Raw genomic sequence first — 15,951 nt, 5'->3', positions numbered from 1 at the left:
TCAGGTTTTTCCAGGTCTCTTTGGATCACATCCCGTCCTTCTGGTATGTCAATTGCACCACTCAGCTTGGTGTCACCTGCAAACTTGCTGAGGGTGCACTCGATCTCGCTGTCTAAGTCATTGATGAAAACGTTAAACAGCACCGGTCCCAGTACGGACCCCTGAGGGACACCACTTGTCACCGGTCGCCATCTGGACATCGAGCAGTTGACCTCTACTCTCTGGATGCGACCATCCAACCAATTCCTTACCCACTGAATGGTCCACCCATCAAATCCATATCTCCATCAAACCCATATTCTTCTTTAACTGTCCCTCAAGTAATATGAGATCATTGTGGTGCCCTTGAAATCCCATTCGAGATTCATCTGAGTTTTGATATAGACTATTGCCAAGCTTGGAGGATGCTGTCCTTGAAGACTCTGCTGCCCTTTGGTTCTGCTGACCATTGGATCCCCGCTAAAACTCCCCAGAGCAGGCCAAAATCTGCTCCTCCAGTGTGCAGAATCTGCAGCCTTCAGTGCTCCTTCCTCATGCCCCTTGGGAGCTGAGACCCCGCTATTTCAGGGTCAAAACAGCCAAGGCTTATATTGATCTTCACATCCCAGACCAGCTCTGTACTGCTTACAAGTCTCAAATCCAGGTTTGGATTAACCTTGTTGGCCCATCTGGCATTTGCACTAAGAAGTGGTTCCCAAGAGCTAAGCTGCCTGGACTGTTTGCATGCTACTGCATTCCCCTTCCAGAAAATGCCAAGGCCATTAAAGTCCCCCAGGCTTCTACATCCAGTGACTTCCTTGAAGTGCTTAGAAAAGACTGTGCCAACTTCTCCACCCTGACTTCATGTTCCTCATGTTCCACCATGATGTCACCTTTACTGCCCCCCGACCCTCACTCAAAAGGACTCACCCAACAAGTCCATTGCCCCATAGAACAGCTCCACATATACCGTTAATTTCTTCGCTTTGAGAGAAACCCCACTCCTGATCTTTCCAGCCTGTCTCTCCTGAAAATCCTGTGCCCGTCCTTTGAAGCACCCCAAGCTGTGTCACTTGCTGAACCATACCTTGGCAGTTACTCCAATGATGTCCAAAAGCACAGGCTCTAGCTCGTCCTGGCTGTGCTCCTGGCTCAGGGTTTTGACACACATTTGGGCTGTAGCACTCCAGGTGTAGCCCAAGGCCAAGATTTGACTTGTCTTAGGAAAACCCGGTACCGTGTGCCCAAGACCCTGTGTGTGCAAAGGCTTTGCTTCAGGGAAGAGACATGCCAGAGTGGACAGCAGATGGAAACATAAAGCTGAAACTGTATGCCAAGAGAGTGAGAAAGCCCTACCATCCCGAAAGCCAGAGAGAAACAGGACGGGGAAGTGCATCCCTGGCAAGGAATAGGGTTGCTGCCAGTGGTGTCTGCTGTCCCTGAGGGCCCTTGGCAGAGGTGAAGCTGATCTTTAGGAATGATAAGGTGCTACTGACAGGCACCAGCCCAGCCCAGCAGAGTAGCCCAACCTGGGCTGGACCCACAGCAGTTCTCATCACCAAGTGCTGCAGAGCTCTGGGCACTGACCTCACAGCCCCAGCCCCTCTGAAAGTGCACAGCAGCTCCTGAGGGGCAAAGAGGGGTCTCATCCTTCCCAATGAGCCCTTGGGCTGAGGGTCAGCCATAGCATGAGGAGACAGAGACCAGTGTCTCCTTACATCTCCTGCTCTTGTCTCCAGGTGATCCTTATTGCCAACTGACCAAAGCCTCTCTGTTCAAGCCCCTCTCCCCAGCACAAGACTCCTGGCCCAGGAGCTGCGCAGGCTGCTCCTGCTGTCCCAGCAACAGTGTGGCCTGCCCCAAGCTGGTACATACAGAAACCAGGGTCTCTTTTCCATTTATCCATCCTCCCCCAGAAGCAGAGATTTGCTCCTTTTCTCTTTTCCAGGGACATCCCTGCCCACGGAGAGACTTTCCCCAGGAGACTGTGTCTGTGCTCTCCTGGCTGGTTTCTCCTGTTCCCTCCCCATGCTCCTCGCAGGGTCCTGGGCTGGTGGTGCTGCTCTGCAGGGTGAGAGGGCTGTAGTGCCTGAAAGGCATGAGAGTCCTAGGCAGATCTCTGTGGATCATCCATCATTTTCGTTGGAATTGGGCTCAACCCAGGTCTATTCCCTAACTCATCACCCCATGCCCTCCTGCGCTGAGCAGAGGGAGAACACAAGCACAGCAGCATGGCCTCATGGGTGGAATCTCTTCAGCCTGTTCCTGACCACACATTTGGAAAAAGAACCCACCCTCAAGACATCGTCACTGAGGAAATCCCCTTTTATTAGGAAGGTAGAACACAGGAGGTCAGCTGTACTATCACGCCAGACACATGTACAAAGGGCTCTGGGTCAGACAGACTGGATCATGCCTCTGGAGAAGTGGAGTAGATGCAGACATTTCTGGACAAACAGGATTGTCATAAATAAAATGCCCAAAGCACAGGAAGTTCCTGAGATGAACTGGAAATCACTTGCCATGAGGCATGGTCTTATCGCTGTTGAAAGACAAATGATTGAATCAGCTTCTTCAGTGCACCCTTGAGCTCCTTGTTCCTCATGCTGTAGATGATGGGGTTCACTGCTGGAGGCAGCACCGAATACAAAAATGCCACCAGTAGGTCCAGAGATGGGGACTCCTCCATGGAGGATGGAGGCTTCAGGTAGGCAAACATGGAAGTGCTGATAAACAGGGAGACCACGGCCAGGTGAGGGATGCACATGGAAAAGGCTTTGAGCCGTCCCTGCCCAGAGGGGATCCTCAGCACAGCCCTAAAGATCTGCACATAGGACAGCACAATGAAAACAAAACACCCTGAAGATAAAGAAAAAGCCAACACAAGAAGCCCAGCCTTCCTGAGGTAGGAGTCTGAGCAGGAGAGCTTGAGGATCTGGGGCAGTTCGCAGAAGAACTGGTCCACAGCATTGCCTTGGCAGAGGGGTAGTGAAAATGTGTTGGCAGTGTGCAGCAGAGCATTGACAAACCCACTGCCCCAGGCAGCTGCTGCCATGTGGACACAAGCTCTTCTGCCCAGCAGGGTCCCATAGTGCAGGGGTTTGCAGATGGCAACGTAGCGGTCATAGGCCATGACAGTGAGAAGAAAATACTCCCCTACAATCAAGAAGAGAAAGAAAAAGACTTGTGCAGCACATCCCAAGTAGGAGATGGCCCTCGTGTCCCAGAGGGAATTGGCCATGGACTTGGGGAGAGTGGAGGAGATGGATCCCAGGTCGAGGAGGGAGAGGTTGAAGAGGAAGAAGTACATGGGGGTGTGGAGGCGGTGGTCACAGGCTATGGTGGCGATGATGAGGCCGTTGCCCAGAAGGGCAGCCAGATAGATGCCCAGGAAGAGCCAGAAGTGCAAGAGCTGCAGCTCCCGCGTGTCTGCAAATGCCAGGAGGAGAAACTGGGTGATGGAGCTGCTGTTGGACATTTGCTGTTTCTTGACATAGGGGCCCTGTTATAAAAAGAAGAGACAAGGAAAAATTATGACAGACTACTCTGAGCAATGCCACACAATTTTTCATAGAAATCCCCCCACCCAAACTAGATTGAAATGCATTTCCTTTCTCTGGTTTGTGCTGGCTGAGTGTGTAGTGGGGAGCAGGACCTCTGCCCATGTACTGCCAAGGAGCCAGTTTTCTTCTGCTGCAGTAGGTACATGGGAATTGGTTTGTGACAGCTCCCGTGTTCACACGGGATGTCAGATGTAATCGTTCCTTAATGGAAAAGATCACGGACTGCAGAAAAGAGGCTTAGCATATCCGTAGAATAAATTTGTCTGTGGTTTTTTTTTTTTATTATTTTCAACCATCACATCTGTGTAAGTATTCTTTTTAGGAAAATGTGGAGAGTCTTGAAGCAGGACAGGCAAAAGGGCTGAGCTCTCTCTGGTTTAGTGCAGTAAGGTGAGCTGCAGTGTCCATGACTCCATTACACAGCTGCCCTGCTTCCACTTGCACTGCCTCGAAGATGAATTCACACATAAATTATTCATTAAAAAAAACCCCAACTAACTGGACTCTGATGAAAGCAGGGGAGCAATGTTTCAAAGGTCAGATGTGCAAACTCTTCTCTTTCCCAGCTCAGAGGTGGAGTTGTGATGGAGGATGACACTGTCCCTCACAGAGAGAAGCCAAAGGCTCTGAGGGGAGAGTACTAAACTCCAAGGGAAAGCTCAGCATTCTGTGCCTTTCTGGAGGGCAGCTCACAAGCCCAGCAGGACAGGAAAAGCAGGCAGGCAGGGGTCGCAAAGATGGGATGTCCTAAAGGCAGAGTCAGCAGACAATGCTCAGAAGACATCTACAGTGAAGGACCAAAAGAGAGCTGCCTGAATGCACCCTCCCCCAGCACTTGTTTGCCGTTTCCTTCTACTCCCTGCCCGCCTCTCTGCTGCCTGGAGCTGTCTCTGTCAGGAACCGTTTGCCTGTGCCCAAGTCTCCTCCCTGCCCATGCTCACAGATCCCATCCTACCTAGTGTGTGCTCAGGTCTGCCCTGCAGACACCTCCTGGCAGCAGGGTGCTGCTCAATGTCTTTCTGTGTGTGCAGGCTCTGATGGCAACATCAGAGCAACCATGATGAGGCTGGAAAGATGATACAGATGCTTTCTGTAAGCCATGGTTTGTTGATTTCTGATACTCCCTGGTTTATTCACCTCTAAGAGTAACAGATTTGGAATTTCAGTGCCTCCTCCTGAAAATAAATATTGATTTCTATGTCCCACCACCCACCCAGGCAACCCAAAGCAGGAGACTGAAAGAACAGGATCCTTCCTCTTCAGGTAGCCCCTGCCTTGATGTGCTTCTTCAAAAGTCTTCTGGGAATGTCCTGCGGTAATCTGAAGCTGTGAGCAGCCTTGACCCATGCAACACCCTCTTGACAGCAGAAGGACCCTTCCCTGCCAGAGGTCTCTCCTTCCACCCACAGCTTCTTTCCAAAGTGCCATGGGGAGGTCCCCAGCCAGGCTGAGTGCTGACCATGGCAAGAGACAAAGTCCCTGCCCTGGAACACCGCTCCCTAGGTCAAAGGGACCCTGCTTTGAAGGACAGCCATGAACACCCCTGGGCACGTCCCCAGATGCACACCTCCACAACCATTCCTGGGAGAAGGCAGCCATCATGATGGTGCCTGCGATGATGCTGCAAGGAAGCCCTGCTCTGGGGCATGCTGGCCTCCTCCACATTAGTGAAACGAAGACAGTCCTCTTGACAAGAGCCCATAAACTGATGTACCAGTTTTAGGAGATGCCTCCAGGAACTGAAGCTGCATTGCCTTGTATCCAGAGACTTACCACATAGTGGGCTGTGAAGATTTCTCCCCCAGTGAGATCTCAGAATCCTCATAATCTCAACTGCCTTCAAGCTCTCTCAGCCTCATAGATCTCCTCTCTGTGCCAGCAGGCAGTGTCCTCATCCCTGCTCCTGGGCAGAGCTGTCTCTCTACAGTGCTGCCCACTTGTCATGAGCTCCCTCCATCCCAGGAGCCCAGCCCAGCTCAGTAGCAGAGGACCAGTCATAGGCAGTGCTTTCTCTCCCCTCTCTGGGCTCCCTCCAGATGTCCCTGGGGCTCCAGGGAACCTTCAGTGGAACAGGCTGAAGTCTTCACTGATTTTCCCTCCTGCAGCTGGGGAGAAACACTTCATGAAGTGTCATTTCTCCCATTAGAAAAAGCATTAGGTCCAAGAATCACCTTTTCATTGTCCCTTCTTTAGATGGGACACCCAGGCAAGGACAGAGAATGATCTCATTTACCACTGCTGAGGGAAAGGATTCAGTCCCCATTCAATGTCTGTAGTCCTGAGGTGTCCCCTACCCACAGCACAAATGCACAGGAGGTGGAATTCCTCCTACCTCAGTTCAGGTGTGCACACAACAGACACCTGCATGTGAGCTCCTTCTGTCAGCTCCCATGCTAATTAATGGAGATGGAGGCCAGGACCGACATATTCACATGCAAAGACCTGGTGACTCTTGAAGTGCCAGAGGTGGAGCAAGACATATGGAGCTAGCTGCAAGCTCTCAAGGAGCAGCTGACAGACAGGGGGCATCTTCTTGGAGGCTGTTGGAGAATTTCTTTGGCCAACAGAAATAACATCAGACACTCACATTTAGGACAATGGACACTGTCTCTGTTATGTTCTGTCTAGCCTACACAGGGGTTTACCTGATGAAATAGAGTCATGTACCATAAGGAGAGCTAAGTTTCTCTCTTTTCCATCAGCTGGGTTGACTAGATCTCCGTTGATGATAATGATGGTGGTGTCATGAACATTCTTACATCGCCTAATCAAATTCAGGGCAGTTATTCCATTTACTACCAATTAACAGGCCTATAACATTACATGAGGTGCCAAGGTTCTCACACACAGCTACAGGCAGTTGGCAGGGACAGTGATGGTCCTGTACAGGAAAGCCATCCCTGTTCAGAGCGAGTGTGTGACGGAAACCCCAGGCAGCATTGCAGACAGGTTCGGTGCCTTTGTGCAAGAAACTCATTGCCATCAGTGCAGCGTGGCAAAGTCTGTCCCTTCTCTAGCCAGGAAGAAAGTCCATGAATAGAAGAAACATCACACAGGGGTATCTGCACATGTGCCTACACTTTCAAACCTCTGGTTTGTCTCTCCACTGGCCTTTACTCATCACAAAATCACAGAATCACAGAATGGCAAGGGTTGGAAGGGACCTCGGGAGATCATCCAGTCCAACCCTCCTGCTAAAGCAGGGTCACCTAGAGCTTGTTGCACAGGACATCATCCAGGCAGGTTTTGAATATCTCCAGAGGAGACTCCACAACACCCCTGGGCAGCCTGTTCCAGTGCTCTGTCACCCTCATGCCCTGGTTTCAACTGGGACGGAGTTAATTTTCTTCCTAGAAGCTGGCACAGTGATGTGTTTTGCATTTAGTACTAGAAGAATGTTGATAGCACCCTGATGGTTCTGTTGTTGCTGAGCAGGGCTTGCACCAGTCAAGGCTTTTTCAGCTTCCCCTGCTCTTCCAGAGGCACAAGAAGCTGGGAGGGGACTCAGCCAAGACAGCTGACCCTAACTGGCCAAAGGGCTATTCCAGACCATATGACGTCATGCTCAGTATATAAGCTGGGGGAAGAAGAAGGAAGGGGGAAGTAACTGTTACACATGATGGAGTCCCACTTTCCCAGTGAATTAATTCCCTGTTTTGCTTTGCTTGTGTGCATGGCTTTTGCTTTCCCTATTAAACTGTCTTTATCTCAATCCATGAGTTTTCTCACTTTTACCCTTCCGATTCTCCCCCCACTTCCTACCATGGGGGAGTGAGCAAGTGTTGGTGTGGTGCTGAGTTGCTGGCTGCGGTTAAACCACAACAGCACCTCCTGGAAAAACAGTCAAGGAACAGACAGTTTTCACAGTGTGCCTGTCAGTAGCACCTTATCATTCCTAAAGATCAGCTTCACCTCTGCCAAGGGCCCTCAGGGACAGCAGACACCACTGGCAGCAACCCTATTCCTTGCCAGGGATGCACTTCCCCGTCCTGTTTCTCTCTGGCTTTCGGGATGGTAGGGCTTTCTCACTCTCTTGGCATACAGTTTCAGCTTTATGTTTCCATCTGCTGTCCACTCTGGCATGTCTCTTCCCTGAAGCAAAGCCTTTGCACACACAGGGTCTTGGGCACACGGTACCGGGTTTTCCTAAGACAAGTCAAATCTTGGCCTTGGGCTACACCTGGAGTGCTACAGCCCAAATGTGTGTCAAAACCCTGAGCCAGGAGCACAGCCAGGACAAGCTAGAGCCTGTGCTTTTGGACATCATTGGAGTAACTGCCAAGGTATGGTTCAGCAAGTGACACAGCTTGGGGTGCTTCAAAGGACGGGCACAGGATTTTCAGGAGAGACAGGCTGGAAAGATCAGGAGTGGGGTTTCTCTCAAAGCGAAGAAATTAACGGTATATGTGGAGCTGTTCTATGGGGCAATGGACTTGTTGGGTGAGTCCTTTTGAGTGAGGGTCGGGGGGCAGTAAAGGTGACATCATGGTGGAACATGAGGAACATGAAGTCAGGGTGGAGAAGTTGGCACAGTCTTTTCTAAGCACTTCAAGGAAGTCACTGGATGTAGAAGCCTGGGGGACTTTAATGGCCTTGGCATTTTCTGGAAGGGGAATGCAGTAGCATGCAAACAGTCCAGGCAGCTTAGCTCTTGGGAACCACTTCTTAGTGCAAATGCCAGATGGGCCAACAAGGTTAATCCAAACCTGGATTTGAGACTTGTAAGCAGTACAGAGCTGGTCTGGGATGTGAAGATCAATATAAGCCTTGGCTGTTTTGACCCTGAAATAGCGGGGTCTCAGCTCCCAAGGGGCATGAGGAAGGAGCACTGAAGGCTGCAGATTCTGCACACTGGAGGAGCAGATTTTGGCCTGCTCTGGGGAGTTTTAGCGGGGATCCAATGGTCAGCAGAACCAAAGGGCAGCAGAGTCTTCAAGGACAGCATCCTCCAAGCTTGGCAATAGTCTATATCAAAACTCAGATGAATCTCGAATGGGATTTCAAGGGCACCACAATGATCTCATATTACTTGAGGGACAGTTAAAGAAGAATATGGGTTTGATGGAGATATGGATTTGATGGGTGGACCATTCAGTGGGTAAGGAATTGGTTGGATGGTCGCATCCAGAGAGTAGAGGTCAACTGCTCGATGTCCAGATGGCGACCGGTGACAAGTGGTGTCCCTCAGGGGTCCGTACTGGGACCGGTGCTCTTTAACGTTTTCATCAATGACTTAGACAGCGAGATCGAGTGCACCCTCAGCAAGTTTGCAGGTGACACCAAGCTGAGTGGTGCAATTGACATACCAGAAGGACGGGATGTGATCCAAAGAGACCTGGAAAAACCTGAGAGGTGGGCCTGTGTGAACATCATGAAGTTCAACAAGGCCAAGTGCAAGGCTCTGCCCCTGGGTTGGGGCAACCCTTGGTATTGATACAGGCTGGGGGGTGAAAGGATGGAGAGCAGCCCTGCCGAGAGGGACTTGGGGGTACTGATGGAAGAAAAGCTGGACATGAGCTGGCAATGTGAGCTGGCCGCCCAGAAGGCCAACCGTACCCTGGGCGTGGCCAGCAGGGTGACGGAGTGGACTATGCCCCTCTAATCTGCTCTGATGAGACCTCACCTGGAGCCCTGCATCCAGGTCTGGATCCCTCAGCACAAGAAGGACATGGACCTGTTGGAGCGGGTCCAGAAGAGGGTTACCAAAATGATCTGAGGACTCCTACAAGGACAGGCTGAGAGAGTTGGGGTTGTTCAGCCTGGAGAAGAGAAGGCTGCGAGAAGACCTTGTTGCAGCCTTTCAGTACCTAAAGGGGGCCCATGGGAAAGATGGGGAAAATCTCTTTAGTAGGGCCAGCTGTGACAGGACAAGGGGTGCTGGTTTTAAACTAAACCAGGGTAGGGTTAGACTGGCTCTAAGGAAGATATTCTTTACAATGAGGGTGGTGAAACACTGGAACAGGTTGCCCAGGGAGGTAGTGGATGCCCCATCTCTGGAAACATTCAAGGCCAGGTTGGACAGGGCTCTGAGTGATCTGATCTAGTTAACGGTGTCCCTGCTCCTGCAGGGGGGTTGGACTAGATGACCTCTAGGGGTCCCTTCCAACCCCAAACATTCTATGATTCTATACAATTCTATGAAAAGCTCATGGGTAAAGTCAAGTCAATTAGGTACCACAAGAAAAGACCTGTTGACTTGGGGAAGATTAATGTAATTTATTGCCCATTAAAAAAGATTTGGGTTGTGAAGAAAAAATAACTAAAATATCAAAGACCATTCTTTTCACACTTCCTTGCAGGATCAAATTGTCCCCAACCCATCTACCCACCCCCACCCCAGGGAGTAGGGGGGAAGGTGAAGACGGGGTTAACAGTCAGTAAAGAACATGTCTGCTGCTCCTTCCTCCTCACACTTCTCCCCAGCTCCAGCTTGGGTCGTCTACTTGAGATCCTACCATATTTGTGGTCAAGGCTATGTGTTATTCATTTCTCTGTCTTACTTATCTCCTTTATACTCACAGAATCACAGAAATGTTGAGATTGGAAGGGACCTCCAGAAATCATCTAATTTAGCCCCCCAGCTGAGGAAGGGGGGTAGAGCTAGGTTACTCAGGACCTTGTCTAGGTGGATTTGGAATATCTCCATTGGATGGACACTCCACAACCTCTCTAGGCTATCTTTTCCAGTGATTGACCACCCCAACAGATAAAAAGTATTTTCTTGGTTTCAGACAGAATTTTGTATATATTAATAAGATGCCTCCAAGCTTTTTCTTCTCCAAACTGAACAGTCCCACATCTCTCAGTCTTTCCTCCTATGAAAGAGGCTCCAGTCCTCTAAATCAGTTTTGTGGCTCTTTGCTGGACTTGCTTTAATAGGTTAACAATTTCCCTGTACTGGCCTCACCAGTACCGAGAAGAGGGTAAGTGTCAGCTCCCTCCATCTGCTGGCAATGCTTTTTCTAATTCAGCCCAGGAGGATGTTGGCCTTTGCCACAAAGGCACATTGTTGGCTCGTGCTCAGCTGCTTATCCTCTGGGATGCCAAGGTCCTTCTCTGCAGAGCTGCTGTCTGGCCAGTTGGCCCCCAACATGATGGCCATAATGTGGCTGGATCACAGGCTGTCCTCCCCCAGGGACAGTCTCACCAGAACCTTGTCCTTTCTGGGAGATCAGCTTCACCTCTCTCAGAGGTCCCACAGTGCTGCAGAGTCACCTGGGAGAGCAAAGCCCTCTCCTGCCAGAGCTGAACAGCCCAGGCCTGTTTCTCTCTGGCCGTGGCAGCTTCTGGTCTCATTGTGGAAACCTCATTCATCATGATGTTGCCACCATCCACTCCAGCATGCCTCTGCTGGCAAGAAAAGCCTTTCCACACAAGGGGTCCTGTCTCTGGGTGCCAGGTTTACATGTGTTGTGGTTTAGCTGCAGCCTGTGACTAAGCACCACATAGACCCTTGCTCACCCTCCCTGCTCCAGTGGGATGGGGGAGAGAATCAGAAGAGCAAAAGTAAGAGTAGTCCTGGGTTGAGATAAGAACAGTTTAATAACAGAAATAAAGTAAAAAAATAATAATAATAAAATGATAATGATAATGATGATAATAATATTGTAATGAAAAGGAAAACAACAAGAGAGAGAGAAATAAAACCCATGAAAAAACAAGTGATGCAACTGCTCACCACCCGCTGACCAATGCCCCACCAGTCCTTGAGCAGCGATCGCTGTCCGTGGCCAACTCCCCCCAGTTTCTGTACTGAGCATGACATCATGTGGTCTGGAATAGCCCTTTGGCCAGTTAGGGTCAGCTGTCTTGGCTGAGTCCCCTCCCAGCTTCTTGTGCCTCTGGAAGAGCAGGGGAAGCTGAAAAAGCCTTGACTGGTGCAAGCCCTGCTCAGCAACAACAGAACCATCAGGGTGCTATCAACATTCTTCTAGTACTAAATGCAAAACACATCACTGTGCCAGCTTCTAGGAAGAAAATTAACTCCGTCCCAGTTGAAACCAGGGCATGAGGGTGACAGAGCACTGGAACAGGCTGCCCAGGGGTGTTGTGGAGTCTCCTCTGGAGATATTCAAAACCTGCCTGGATGATGTCCTGTGCAACAAGCTCTAGGTGACCCTGCTTTAGCAGGAGGGTTGGACTGGATGATCTCCCGAGGTCCCTTCCAACCCTTGCCATTCTGTGATTCTGTGATGAGTAAAGGCCAGCTGAAACCAGGACATGCAGTAAGATGCAAAAAGAGCATGTCTTAATGACTACAGTGCAGTATCAAACCAAGAAAACATGATTTTGCCTGGACAGTAAAGCTCAGTTTGAAAATGCCAGCTTAGGCTGTTTAAGTCCAGTACATAGTTGGCAATTTGTACAGGACTGGGCTGCAATCCTACACACGGGACTATAGAATGAGCACTTCTAGCCAGATGAATTTGGCACATACCTCTCGCTCTAACCAAGGAGAGTTACTGCATTTCAAGAAAAATCATATCTAAAAGCTTCTAAGCTCAGCCTCTGACCCAGTGCCATTACTCTAGGAAGATACAGGCAGCATCACCAATAGAGAGCTATTCAGAGTGCTGCCCAAGTTATTTGGGAGGATAGAAAACATCAGCTACCCTGAGTTTTTTCTTCACAAATTTGTCTTTCACTGTTTTTTAAAGAATCATTTCACATTATTCCACATATGTCCATTAGCATCATCCCTCCTCTCAAAGGCCTTCACCAATTTAAGATTTCCTTACAAACATGTCTGACCTTTGAATTCCTAAGAAAAATTCAACAATGTCAAGAAAATAATAGCAAAAGCCACCAGTTTGCAGGTTAAAATCTCTCCATGTATCCACAGGAGATAAAGAAAAGAGGAAATTAAGACAATTTCTCTCACATATCTCCTGCAAAGTGTTTTGAGGTAATGGCTACCATCAGTATAGGGAGATGCAACAAATCCAGCAACTACACCTAGTCTGTTTCAAGCCTCTGGCAGCTGTCAGGAGGTGAAAGATGTCAAAAGAGACGCCTGTTCCTTAACAACTTCTGCCAAATTGTAGCTACCAGTCCACTGTAATCTCTGCCATATTTGAGCTGGTAACCTATATATGAAACTCATCACTGCTAAGGGTTGTCAAGCACTGAAGGGGCTGCCCAGGGAAGTGGTTGAGTCCCCTCCCCTGGAGGTATTTAAAAGATGTGTAGATGTGGTGCTTAGGGACCTGGTTTGGTGGTGGGCTTGGCAGTGTTAGGCTTACAGTTGGACTCGATGATCTTAAAGGTCTTTTCAAACCTAAATGATTCTGTGATTCTATAAAGGAGGTGCTTGTGTCATTGGGACGGGGTTTGAATGAGCCCTTGGTACTGCTGTAGGTACACAAGCTGGTGACATGTTTGCAGGAGCTGGGCGATATCCTGGAAAGGGGAATAGCGTACCCAACAGATGGAGGCTGACCAGGTGGAAACTGAGGAGGAACCCGTGGTGGTGGTACCGCCAGTGGAAGAGGAAGTACATGGGGTGGTGGAGGATACAAGGGAGGGGGAGGCACAGCCACAAAGACTGGCGTTGATGCTGGTATTGTTGGGGCCTGAGTCCTTTGGGTGTGTTTACTGTGTGGGCCTCCTCAATTTGAACTTCTCAAGAGACCCCAAAACATACTTCACTGTTTGTTACACTCTGCCCTGATGTTAAAGAGGAAAGCAAATGAAACGGGAGCATGTTGGTGAGCACTTCTTGTTCTCAACTTAAGCATTTTTCTCCCTGCTTGCTGTTTGTTTGAGAGTACACGCACTTCTGGATCCTCATCCTTGCCTTACACATCCTCAGCCCCAACAGTTACCTCAGTCTTCTCTCCTTATACTCAGTGACTGTGGATGGAGGCTGACCATCTCATGTGTGCCAAATGCCCACCGCTCCTCTGCCACTCCTTGATACTCTTTGTACTTCACACTTCTGACAGGCTGTTCCCCTGATACTAGCACTGAGGGCAGCAGGAGGATGGAGCTGGCTTTGCAGCAAGACTTACCCATAAACCTGGGCTGAGCAGCCAGTGCTGGAAATGGCTGGTGAGAGAGGCTGGGGTGTGATGAAGGTCCTGGGCCACCTTCCCAGTCTGTCCATGCTACCGAGAGGACAGACCAGCATTCTCGCTCCTGCACTCGCAAGTCTTTGATCCCTTTCACAAGCTCTTCTTCTGCACCACCCCCACCCCCCGCCACGTGAATGTTCACCCCGCAAGCTCTACACTAGTGTTTTTCCCTCCCAGGAACTTTCCAGCCCAGACTAGACCCTCCTTAGGTGTCCCCACCTCCACTGCCCCTCGCTAGCCCAGCACACACAGCAGCTCAACCTGGCCTCATGGAACTGCCAACTGTGGGGTCTCACCCCACAGCCCCTCCGAAGGACACAGCAGCTTCTGGGAGCAGAGTGGTGGTATGAGCCTCCCCATCAGCCCCAGAGCATGAGGAGATGGAGGCCAGCATCTCCCTGTGTCTGCTGCTCTTGTCTCAGAAAGATTCTTATTGCCCAATTCTAGCAGCCCCTCTGTGCCAGTGTTTCTCCCGAGCACAAGACTCATGACCTGGGGGCTTCCTAGGAAGCTCCTGCTGCATCAGTGACAGAACAGCCTGCCCGAACTAGTGTGTGAAGAAATAGGTCTGCTCTTCTTCAGGGATGTCATCTCATGCATGGCCCCGAGCTGGCAGTCCTGTTCTGCCAGGCAGTGGTGCCCAAAAGCCAGAGGGAGACAGTCCCAGGCAGATCCCTGTGGATCATTCACAATGTCTATTGCCACTGGGCACCCACACGTGAAGGCTCAGCCTAGACCTGGTCCCTAACACATTGCCCCATGCCCTCCTGCCCTGAGCCCAGGGAGAACCCCAGCCCAGCAGCATTCTCACAGGGGCTATTTCTTCACCCTGCTCCTGACCTCTGCTTTGGAAGAAGAGCCCAGCCTCCAGACATCAGCACTGAAGAAATCCATTTTATTACAGATATGCAACATCAGAGGACATCTGTATTGTCATGCCATAAAAATGTACAAAGACCTCTGGCTCAGACACCATTGGTTCATGCATCTGGGGAAGTGAAGTGACTGTAGACATTCCTGGGCAAACAGGATTATCACAGATAAAATGCCCAAAACACAGGAGGTTCCAGAAATGAACTGGGAATCCCTTCTGATAGGACACAAGCAGCTTAAGGCTGCCAAGAGACAGCTGATTGCATCAACTTCTTCAGTGCATCCTTGAGCTCCTGGTTCCTCATGCTGTAGATGAGGGGGTTCACTGCTGGAGGCAGCACTGAATACAAAACAGCCACCACCAGATCCAGCAACGGGTAGGAGATGTAGGGGGGCTTCAGATAGGCAAACATGCCAGTGCTGACAAACAGGGAGACCACAACCAGGTGAGGGAGGCACATGGAAAAGGCTCTGTGCCGTCCCTGCTCAAGGGGGATGCTCAACACGGCCCTGAAGATCTGCACATAGGACACCATGATGAAAAAAAAACATCCCAAAAAACCAAAACCACTGACCACAAGAAGCTCAACTTCCCTGAGGTAGGAGTCTGAGCAGGAGAGCTTGAGGATCTGGGGGATTTCACAGAAGAACTGGTCCACAGCATTGCCTTGGCAGAGGGGTAGTGAAAATGTATTGGCCGTGTGCAGGAGAGCATAGAGGAAAGCACTGCCCCAGGCAGCTGCTGCCATGTGGGCACAAGCTCTGCTGCCCAGGAGGGTCCCATAGTGCAGGGGCTTGCAGATGGCAACGTAGCGGTCATAGGCCATGATGGTGAGAAAGGAATATTCTGCACCAAACAAGAAGAATATAAAGAAGACCTGGGCAACACATCCCGCGTAAAGGATGGCCCTGGTGTCCCAGAGGGAATTGGCCATGGCTTTGGGGAGAGTGGTGGAGATGGAGCCCAGGTCGAGGAGGGAGAGGTTGAAGAGGAAGAAGTACATGGGGGTGGGGAGGTGGTGGTCACAGGCTATGGCGGTGATGATGAGGCCGTTGCCCAGGAGGGCAGCCAGGTAGATGCCCAGGAAGAGCCAGAAGTGCAAGAGCTGCAGCTCCCGCGTGTCTGTAAATGCCAGGAGGAGAAACTGGGTGATGGAGCTGCTGTTGGACATTTTCGTCCTCTGGGAATGGGGCACTGTCCAAGGAGGAAAAGACAGTGACAAATTAGGCAGAGGAAAATCAAAGTAATTTCTCATACACCCTCTCCCCTCTACACACACCCTCTTTACTTTTTCTAAGAAGACCTTCCTCATCTCCAAGGCTAGATCCCTGGTCAGTGCTGGCTGAGTGTGCCATGAGGTGTAGGTCCTCTGCCTCCTGGATGCCAAAGAGTCAGCCCTGCTCTGCAGCAGTGGGCTCATGGGAACAGCGAGGGCAGGGGCCAGTCCTGGTCTTCAACTTTG

The 15,951-nt window shown here is 50.4% G+C and overlaps 2 protein-coding genes across 2 annotated transcripts; both read right to left on the bottom strand.

Annotated features, from left to right (window-relative positions):
• Nucleotides 1-2,515: 2,515 nt before the first annotated feature.
• Nucleotides 2,516-3,457, bottom strand: LOC104135708 (olfactory receptor 14C36). The gene has a single exon (XM_009649386.1). The coding sequence runs from the start codon at nt 3,455-3,457 to the stop codon at nt 2,516-2,518; it is 942 nt and encodes a 313-aa protein (XP_009647681.1).
• An 11,267-nt stretch (nt 3,458-14,724) lies between these two features.
• On the bottom strand, nt 14,725-15,660 carry LOC104135707 (olfactory receptor 14C36). The gene has a single exon (XM_009649385.1). The coding sequence runs from the start codon at nt 15,658-15,660 to the stop codon at nt 14,725-14,727; it is 936 nt and encodes a 311-aa protein (XP_009647680.1).
• Nucleotides 15,661-15,951: the final 291 nt, after the last annotated feature.

This window comes from Egretta garzetta, unplaced genomic scaffold (genome assembly GCF_000687185.1).
Source record: "Egretta garzetta isolate BGI_Z169 unplaced genomic scaffold, ASM68718v1 scaffold592, whole genome shotgun sequence".
NCBI classification, from domain to species: Eukaryota; Metazoa; Chordata; class Aves; order Pelecaniformes; family Ardeidae; genus Egretta; species Egretta garzetta.
This window is presented reverse-complemented; position numbering and strand designations above follow the sequence as displayed.

Bases quoted from the DNA above. Each gene is read 5' to 3' on its own strand.
- LOC104135708 (XM_009649386.1), bottom strand. From the start codon at position 3,457: ATGTCCAACAGCAGCTCCATCACCCAGTTTCTCCTCCTGGCATTTGCA.
- LOC104135707 (XM_009649385.1), bottom strand. From the start codon at position 15,660: ATGTCCAACAGCAGCTCCATCACCCAGTTTCTCCTCCTGGCATTTACA.